Below are 10403 nucleotides of genomic sequence, written 5' to 3'. Positions count from 1 at the left end.
AAATACTTTGCATCGATTGGTACAATTTTTTAACAATTTCTCAGATCTCTATAACATTTTCAAGAACTTGTGAAGAATTTCGCGTGGTTATCAGTACTATAAAAGACCACTAATTTTTTTATTGTACTCGAAAGGTACTGAATCTCTTGTTAATCTTTCGAATCTTTGGGACAAATTTATTATCATTTTGCGTCAATTAGCTATTGAAACAGTAAGATGAAACTGTGAGAATTAATTGCAAAGTGGAAGGGAAAGACTGGAACACAAACTCTCGATTATACACAAACAATCTACGAAGTATTTATTTCTGAATATTATCATTAATCTCCTCAACAATATTTGGTACAAGTTTGAGAAGCTCCTCGCGATCCAGTTGAAAGTCGGAATCAATCCACCTCTCCTTGAGCCTAGTGATGACCAACCCCATGAGTTTCCCACCCTTGACATGCTGCCTGAGCTGATCGCCTCCGACGGGGAATCGGGGTGGTTGCCAATCAGCGAACACTCGAAGAAGCTCGAGATCACCTCTGTATCTAAAAAGCTCGCAAACGAACTCTTTGATACCTTGGTTCTTCCCCTTCGGCATGATAACCAGCTTCTGATAAATTTTAAGCGGTTTTTCAGACGGTGTAACGACGCGGTGCTGAACCAGAAACAGAGCGAGGTCTCTGTCGAAGGCGGATAGCTTCAGTCTACCATGGAGCAACATAACCTCCTCCTGATCCTTCAGGAGCGCCGATATGAGGCTGATGGCTCTAAGACGAACGCCGTTTTCTTCGGCGCGTTTGTGGACCTCGAGGAAGGCCTCAACGTCGGGCTTTTCGGGGAGACCGATGTGCCTGGAAAGCTCGCACTCGATCATCTTCGTGGTTAGCTCAACGGGGAACCTTCCTGTCATTATCTTGTGCCACTCGGTCCAAATCCGTTCACCAGCGACGCGATCGAGACCCTGAACATTCCTGCGAATGGCCTCGAGGGTGGCGGCGTCATGAACGTCAGGATTTTCGGCGATGCGACCGTAGAATCGGAAGTACCTCAGGATCCTAAGGTAGTCCTCTTGGATCCTGGTCTCTGCATTACCGACGAAGGCGATTCGCCGCTTTTTTAGATCCTCGTAGCCGAAGAAGTAGTCGTAGACCGTTCCGTCCAGCCCGAGAAACATCGAGTTTATCGTTAGGTCCCGACGATTCGCGTCGAGCTTCCAATCCTTCGTGAATTCAACCTTGGCGTAACGCCCGTCCGTCGCTACGTCGATTCTCAGGGTTGTTATCTCGAAGTTCTCAGCGTCGTTTATACGCGATGTTATCGTACCGTGTTGCTCGCCCTTCATGTTTATCATACGGATCTCCTCCTTTGTGAACATATCCTTCATCTCGTTTGGCGTAGCCGTCGTCGCAAAGTCCAAGTCCTTAGGTCGGATACCCATCAGGATGTCCCGCACCGCTCCTCCCGCTATTCGGATCTCGTAGTTATACTTCTCGAAGAGACCCGCTAGTGTCTTCAATTCCGGCGTGAATATCGTTCGAAATTCAGGCGTATCGAGCTTCATTATTACCGGGTCATCCCGCGATGCTGGGGCCTGTTCTCCTTCCATTTTTGACGCCTTCCAACGCTCCGCCGAGTAACTCGTCGCCCCCTGAAATCATTGAGGTAAATTTATTGCTGGCCTTCTTGTTTAGAGATCGAAAGTTAGGTTAGGTGTAAAAAAGACCGCCAAATCGATTATGTCATTACTGTTATGGTCAGGAATCATTCTCATTCGAAACCGCGCCAGAATTTTTAAATTTCTAAGTGGTTTTTTTTTTCTTTTTTTCTTTGGCGAAAAACGAATAACGAAATACGCTTTGGTGTTCTGATGGCACTGCATGAAAGATAAAATTAGGTAAAAATCGAATTTCTAATAACTGATACATTGAAGAAAAATTTAGTAAAATACAGAAAAATTCAAATCCACGAACTAAACACAAGAATAGAATTTCAAAAGCATATAATAATGATATTTGTGAGTCTAAGATCTGGATGTAATATTAGGTTAGGTTGGAAACGAAAAAAACAACTAGCGGACGACGGTTGGAAGGATAATATTTATTTACTGTGATTTAATTAAAGATGAGTTAATTGTTTTTGACAGTGATTGGGTTAGCTTAGCTTTTAGGTTATAGCTTGCGGTTAACACCTTACGACAGTAAATCTAAAGTAACAACAGAGCTTATTCTAACCTAAAACTTGTCATGCCGCATACCGACTAGTAAATATGATATAAAACTTACGCGAGTCGGGACGCGACGTGAAGAATGTTTGAGATATTTTATGTATTTTACAAACGAACAAGTGATTATCATGGTTGAATAGAATTCAACCAACTTCCATTGTTTCGCGTTACGTTCTTCAGAAAACTTGTGTAAAATCTCTGGGATTTGTCAAGTTACCGAAGCCCGAAGCGTCGAGCGAGAAACACGAGATTCTGCAAAGTTGACAGGAGATGGCGCCATGCGTACGTTTTCATATTTCGAACGATTCGAACGCGTGCCGCGTCGGTAACACAGCATTCTTAACTTATTGCTAAAGGCTGTACTTAAATTACGTAACGTATTTAGGATCACTTTTTACCTCACCTTTCTCATGTAACAGACCGTAAAAAAAAATAAACTTCCCCTAACCTCTGTATTGTACGTCATTTTTTAATTCTCCAAAATTTCTGGTCATCTTTAAGCAAACTCCAATAAGATCAAGTTGGCTGATTTTATGCCAAAAATCGCCAAAGGCAAAGTCGGGAAAATCTAGCGCGTAATGCTTAATTCAAAATTGTTTTTTGCTATCACCGTAAACTTTCATTTTTATTTAACTCTACACTGAGATAGATGTTTAGTTCCGGATACCGCTCAGTTCTTAACTATTTTCCTTTTTTCCAAAATCGCAAAATATAATTCTAGGTGGAAAATGGATATTAGTTTTCTAGTTGTTACCAGAAAGTCTAGTATCCGTTACTATTCTTTCTCATTACGATCACTGTTACTAGATTTTCTTGCAACTGTTGCGAAAATTTATTGCTTGTGTAAGAATAAATTGACGTTAAAGCCTTGTTTAACTAAAAAAGTAGAGTAAACCTCGCAAACTGATTTTGCGTTGCAATTACCAAAAAAGGATCGGCAATAGCGCAAAATGGTTAGGCGTACCTCGTTTTTCGTAATCCCAACAATATTCTAACAGTTTTTTTTAACGATACCTGTTTTACTGAATTTTTCTAGTTACTGTAACAAATGAAATTTTTCTCAGTGCATGTATACGGATCGTGGCGATGCGATGTGGCGTTAGAGAGGTTATTTTGTGGGTATAAGCAGACACGGGGGTAGATAGGTTTGGTGGGTGGCTTGACCCTAAATAAATCATTATGCAATTATAAATTCATGCCGTATCTCTCAGCGGTTAGATAATAATTAAATAGGCATTATTCCTTGCGGTCGACCTCTGTGGGATGGCACTCGCTGATAGGGATCTTTATTATTCAGTGGTGTGTCGCGTTCTACCGTTCGCACCAGCTAGCTAAGGGTTACACGTAACGAAAGATTCGAACAAAACCCGCATTCGAACAAATTTCAATCCGTCATTTTTCGTAGTCTCGTATTCGCGAATGGACCTAATTTTTTACTCAACAATCTATATAAATTTCATAAATATTCTCAATTAGTTAAAAAATGAACAATTTTTACGGAAAAAAAAACAACTTTCAACCAATTTGTCATTCATTTGTGATTTTAGGTCACTTTAATAATTCAATTTTTGCTAATGACCGTGAAGTTTTGCATTGTGTTGCTTTTTTGGCGATTATCAAACAATTCGTCATTGTTTTTTTCGACTTTGGTAGAACCGTAGACATGCTTCTAGTTTTTTCTCTATTATCGATCACTTTCGATATTTTTGAAACTATTTTCAACAATCGTTTTGTTGCACATTTTTTCATTATCAATGATTTTCAACGATTTTCAAACAGTTTCCAACCATTTTCGGCTATACTGTGATTCAATTCCTGTGAATATTCTTCTCCTCGTTGTTCTCTACCATTTTAAATAAACAATTCCAAATTTTTGGTACGACTTACAAAATATTTCTTTACAAATCTGTTAAAACCATAGAATTGCCAGAAAAGAATTACATGGAATAAGATTTTTGATGAAACGTTAAGGTTTCAAAAGAAAACTTAAAAAAAAAAAAAATATGTTTTGATCGTACCCGAGGGTTGTTCTCATCTTTTGCTGGGACGCGCGACGTGCAGAGTACAGTGAGGACAAAGTATGTAAGGGAAACCGGACCGAGTACACAACATGGAGCAGGCAAACGTAGGATATAGGGTCCATCCTTATCTGAGAATAGCAGGCACCCACCCTGCAGACGGGGCGACCACCCCTTACAACGTCCGCGAGGTGCAGAATCCACCAGGGTGTCTCGAGTCATCCGCGGGAAAGCGCCATGATGGATCGGCCATATTGCTGAAAACAGTTCTCGACCAGGACGCGATAAAAATTGCGTTTAAACGCCGGCCAAACAGCTGCTAAAATCAGATTTGAACCTTTCTCAGGATACGTCATTCACCAGAAATGGAAGATGTATGTAAAAAATGAAGTAGATATATAAAGTGAATTCCGGAGGATAGATCAGTGATTTTCGCAACTGAAAATTTGGAATCTTGATATGGTTTTTAATAGATACTTTATGGAGGTAATTTGTCTATCATTTAACAACACAGAATGGCACGGTTAGAGTGAATGAGTTTAAATCATTTAGTGATTATAACATGTCATGACGGCGAAAACAATATGAAAATTTATATACATCTTGAGGTAAGATTGAAATTTATTCTGATATTTTTTATTTGTAAAAATAATGATTCTTAAAGTTGCTATAGTCGATCTTCCAAAGTATTTCTAAAAACAGCGTCTTGTGGCGAGCCAGATATTTCCGGACTGAATCATCGGAAATGGAAATACAAAAAAGATTTAGTTAATACAAGGTGTTGTCTGGTCTATGATCTAAGGAGTAAACAGAATATTAACAAGTAACAAAACGGTGGCTTCACAAAAAAAAAATTTCGCCTCAATTTGTCTATAAAGTGGAAAATATTTATCGGTGAGAAAAAATCTTCGATCAAGGACTGAGAAATATATTCATAAAGCTTGTGTAAAAATTTTGAGACCGATCGTTTGAACCGTTTCCGAGAAATCTTTCTCACCGACTTTGCAAACATGGATTTTAGAAAAACGCGTTCAAAGTTTCAAAATCACTTTCAAACGCTCTGGGAAGAATGTTTGTTGGACCGACATGAAATTTTCTGAGTCGTACATAAATTGCGAAAATGAAATTTAAACATAAATCGCTTTTTGCAAAATCCTGACTGGGGAAAATCCCCTTGACATAAACAGTAATCTCTAATTACTTCCGCAGAAAAATTTCTAGGTTAAGTTACGGGCTTTGAATGGTGTTGGTGAGGCCGAGGATGAGAGCTACTGTTATCACTGACTTCTGAGCGTGACGCTACATTCTCGTACGAGATTCTCAGGGAGCCTCATATGTTTTATATTCCAAGTATATCCACCCTGGCGTCACAGCGCTGCCCCGGGACCGATAATACGTATTTTATGGTCTACCCTCGGCAATCTCTGGCCATGCACCCCGAATGATTTTGGTTATATATTATATTATACGGTACCCAAAGTTTCGACGCAACGAATATGGTGATCCTCGCTCTTGATTTCAGTCCGCACGTTGACCCCTGGGTGCTTGAAGAATTTATGCTGATTGATTTTTTACGCCTGTTTACTTCCACTGAGAGTCTAGTGGCATTGAACAGTACAAAAAACTGAGTTGAGGTCGCGAGGCTAGAGTGGTAAAAAAAAAAACAAAAAACTTCCGCTAGTCTCTCCGTTTCGTAGATTCCAAATTTGGAATTCGAGACTTCGCTCCACGTCGAAATCGCGGATTATTACTGTCGAAATTCCGTTCTCAAAAATGTCCGCAATGTTCCTTCAACTCGAATCACCCAGTGCTGTTTCATCCTTTCCAAATTATTTCACAATTGTTAATATTCATTCCGTGATGATCCTGATGCAAATTAACAGCCCGAAGGATGATACGAGAGTATCTATCGGGGTAATGGCAAGGACTGCGATCAGTGCGAAAGTGTCGTGAAGAGTCTTGAGCAGGAGTGAAGAGAGTACGTGAGTCAGTCTGTCCATCTGTCGTAACCCAGGTGCTGCAAAAAAAAAAAAAAAAAAAAAGCACCGACGTCTCGAGCTCCTCTCTTTTCCTGCGTATCTACCTCCATGTAACTCTTATCACATCTCACGGACGGTGAAGATATTATGAATACGCAATACCGGCACGCCATATCTCGAATTTATAAACGCGCCAGCAGCTCGAATTGCGAAAGGTGTTTGCGCGTCTCTTTGGCAACGCATTACGCTCTCAACGCGGCCTGGAATCCGAAGACCCATAAAGCCTGGCCATGATTGCTGTCCAAGGTTCCGTCGATGCTGAGTTACGCCCTTGCTCCGGACCCTCCTAAGTGGTCTAGACTCTTGAAGCACCCGGTCGGGTCGCCGAAACGACGTGGTTGACAAATCAGCTCAGCTACGTTATTGCTAAAAAATTTCCCAACCTTTTAGCGTGGTTCGATAAGAGAGCTTGTAGTCATTGCATACCCAGTGCAGACTTCATGGTTTCGCGAATCATTCGTACGTCGAGTAGTGAAAATCCGCGAGGGATAATTTCACCATCATCTGAGAAGTTGCACCACCGTCTGATTATACTCGAAAATAACTGACAGTCGGATCGGCCAAGTGGCACGCTTAATACTCAACCGGTTATACAGACTGGATCCAAACGAAGAACCGAGTGAAACGAAAGTCATTCCTGAGCATTGTCTCGCCTACTCGTATAATTCCTCTGCAGCAAGCGAGTGAAAAAGAAATTTTTCAATAAACTTCATCCAATTCATCCTCCATTCTTTTCATCTCGTACGCGGTCGTATCGTGATCGTACTCGTCGGGGTGAAGCTTTCCGGTCTGTGTCCTTTGCACCACGTTGCGTAGTTTGGAAACTTGCGGAAGGATTCGCATCCACGTTTTCATCGTCCCGCCTGGATTTTGGTTACGTCTCCGGATTCGGCGCTGCTTGGACAAGACATCGACGGTTCGCCTTTTGGAAGGCGAAGCCGAGACGCGTTCCTAAGACAGAAATAAGAACCGCGGAGAAGAATGGACCACCCATGTCGAGATGCTTCGTCTCGCACACCGCGGTCCGGTCCTCGGATCCACTCAACTCCACTCTCAAGTGCTCTTCGCACGTACCAACCGGCCGCCACCATCCGTGGCACTCCATCAGAACGGACCACGGAACCACAGGGACCTGGAATGACACTGTGACGTGCACTTCGCCGAGCTGTATCTGGCCGCGGTACACCGACCCTCCAGACTCCAGTGTCCTGGCCAGTCTCTATCAGGACGAGACGACCCGATCGCCGAGTCAATTCAGACATTCGATCACCCGCACGGAATCTCTCAGGGATCCAAGAGCAATAAAATGTTCGTATTTATTATGGATTCTTCATTCTAATGCGTCAGGCTACGATCTGGTTAACTTAAAAGTTGACACTGTGGTTTCAATTTCTAGTCAGAAGAGTTCAACTTTGCTTCTGCAATTCCTTCAGTGGAATATCGATCTTCTCGATCAGAATTAGGTATCGTTTCCATATAGTACTGAATTTTCTATACAACCTGGTCATGACGACATTGAGAGTTAAGAGATTTAGATCACACAATCCCAACAACTCAAGGGAAGAGAAAATAGATACAACATGGAATTCAAATTTGGTTTATGAATATCGATTCCACAATCAGGGTCGGTAGATTTTCCTGACTAAACTCACCCTGAGGAACATTTCAGGATTGTTTCGCCCAGTTGCAGCACTACTTCCGGATAGGGACTGTAACCACACTGTTGTAACAGTTCCGCGGGAATGAATCCTGTGCAAACTCCAACATCGTGTGTCCAGCAGTCGAAGGTTTCGCATGGGCACAGAATAACGATAATTCCCTGTTTCAAGTTAGCGTTTCGAGGAATTGTTTGGGAAAGACGGGATCGTAGTTCTGGTCATCGTGTGTGGTCCGTGGGTCCTCGACTCTCTCCGCGAGGCTGTTCATCGTCCGTTTGCATCCTACGACCCGGGGAGGTGCTAATCACCCGGTATCCGCAGCTACCGTAAGCCGCACGAGGACCGGGACGGAGGGACTCGGTCCCGAAGGCTCGGACTGGGACCAGCGCCAAACGGCCACAACCGGCCCTTCAATTAGTATACACCTACCCGAGGCCCGGCCATAGACCACGCTTTATTCCATTTTCGAAGCCCAGGCTCGACACCTACGACGTTGCGTTACCATTCGTTTCTCCTCCACGATGCAGCATTTATTATAAGCACCTACTCCGCAGACGTTCAACGGATGCAGCATCTGTATAATGTGTATTCTGTGTATACTGTACACATCCGAGAGCAGGGAAAGCTTTGTTCTATTATGAAGATGAAGCTGAAGTGATTTTGAGTCACACTCCTGTCCCGGATCGGCCTTTCCAACTAACCGAGACCAACCATGGTGTCCAGTGAAAAAATCCGTAACAGATTCAAGGATATTTCCAGGAAATTTCAAGGATATTCAGGAACAATAAAAAATACACCAAAATGATGATTATGGTGTACAAAGTTCTTTCTTCTAACAAAACGTGACCGCGAAAAATATATTCTACTCAATCTGTGTATCACAGTTTTTTTTCTTAGAACCAATGCTTCGTAAAATTTAGAAATAGAATATTTCCAGGACACGTGATAAATTCAAGGATGTTTCCAGGACCACTGGACACCATTCCAACGTGGTTAGAACTAGTTCAGTTACTGTAACTAATGGGAAATTTATTTTAGTTGTATCATAATGATTCGTGGAGTTACATGACGATTATTGCGAATCGCCCGAATACCGTGTAGGTTACATTTCTTAACTTTGCCCATTAAGATCTGCTACATGAACACTACTTTCCACACACATAGTTCGTTTTGTGAACACTGATGGGAACAGTAGGTACCTACATGTGTCAGGATGTAACGTAAGTATATAAGAAAGAAAATGGATAAACTTCATAAGCGTGGAGATTCAGAAGGGGGAAACAGTTGACCAAAAAAAGGTGAGAGCAAAGTTCGGATTGCGCTTTTTCGTTCTGACTGGCCACTCAACGGCGATGATACCGAACGGTGTTGGCGGATCCTCATCTATTTGTCCGGTGTAAACTTTGTTTTTGCAAATAGAATTGCACCGGTTGTTCCGCGGTTCGTCCGTCTCCCTCGCTCTTCAAATCCATCATCGCCCTTCGGTGAGTTACAGCTGACACGGAGGCGGATGTGTGAACCAACGTGAACTGCAGCATAGATCGTGCCCAAGCCCAAGACGGTACAAGAGTCGTGGGAGCCTGCGGACCTCATGTGCCTCTTTTATGGTTCAGTCAGGGCTCTTAATTACGTGATAATTAATTCGGGGGCTACCGTGTGCAACACTGCACTACGAGGTGAGCAACAACGCTCCAGGCTCGGTACCCTACAAGATGAGACGGAGGAAGAACTGAACGAGGAGAAAGGACGGATCGGGTCAGAGAACCGAGAGTTCTTCGTCATTCCACATCGATTTACGAAAGGGTTTGAAAAAATGAAGTATTCAGGTATGGATAACTCAATGTGGTGATATTTTGACGATTGAACTGCGGAGACCAAACTCCTGGAAACCATTTTTAAAATGGATTATTGAGCACTGCTTATATTCCACTCCCGACTGACCGAATAATATTGTCATTGCAATAAACGGAACGAATGTTTGTGGAAGGGATGAAGAGAGTTTCAGCTACGAGGGTTGGCGACTCTCTTGAACTAAGTTATAAGAACACCTCGGCTAGCCACTGTCGCTGACCTTGAATCCAGCGGTCTGGCCCTCGTCCAAGGACATTAAAATCACCTCCAGAATGTTTCGGGCATTCTCAGTTCTTTTATGCGGTACTGGATGGATAGTCGCCTCGCTACCGGCTCTATTTCCAGTCACCACGAAGAGCATTCCCTTGACTATGCATGTCGTATGCGGTGGCTTGTGATTCGCGTTCTTTCGCTATCTTCTTCTCTCTCTCTCCCTCTCTCGCGTTCCATGTTGACTGCAAATATTTGCGACGTCATACACCAGCCACCCTGCAGCCCCGGACTTTCCGACCCGTTATCCTCATCCTCCTTCTCGTCGTGGTGCATTAAAAATTATTATACGAACACCTCTCGTCTCGCTTCGTGTATGAATGCTTGTTTCAGAGATTTCGATAAATCAACCTCA

At 42.7% G+C, this 10403-nt stretch overlaps 1 protein-coding gene and 1 long non-coding RNA gene across 2 annotated transcripts in view; one reads left to right on the top strand and one right to left on the bottom strand.

The window, feature by feature from the left end:
* Nucleotides 1-275: 275 nt before the first annotated feature.
* LOC124308857 (CCA tRNA nucleotidyltransferase 1, mitochondrial) lies at nucleotides 276-2443 on the bottom strand. Its single transcript, XM_046772010.1, has 2 exons — nucleotides 2271-2443; nucleotides 276-1636 (listed from the first exon to the last, which is right to left on the bottom strand). The coding sequence occupies exons 1-2, from the start codon at nucleotides 2340-2342 to the stop codon at nucleotides 302-304; spliced, it is 1407 nt and encodes a 468-aa protein (XP_046627966.1). The 5' UTR covers nucleotides 2343-2443; the 3' UTR covers nucleotides 276-301.
* LOC124308858 (uncharacterized) overlaps nucleotides 1460-10403 on the top strand; it is a 70464-nt gene continuing 61520 nt past the window's right edge. The window contains exon 1 of the long non-coding RNA XR_006909128.1: nucleotides 1460-1650. This is a non-coding gene — a long non-coding RNA (uncharacterized LOC124308858). The remainder of the gene's footprint in view (nucleotides 1651-10403) is intronic.

Source organism: Neodiprion virginianus, chromosome 7 (genome assembly GCF_021901495.1).
Source record: "Neodiprion virginianus isolate iyNeoVirg1 chromosome 7, iyNeoVirg1.1, whole genome shotgun sequence".
In the NCBI taxonomy this organism is placed as follows: domain Eukaryota; kingdom Metazoa; phylum Arthropoda; class Insecta; order Hymenoptera; family Diprionidae; genus Neodiprion; species Neodiprion virginianus.
Note: the sequence above shows the minus strand (reverse complement) of the source record. Positions and strands in the feature narration are given on the sequence as shown.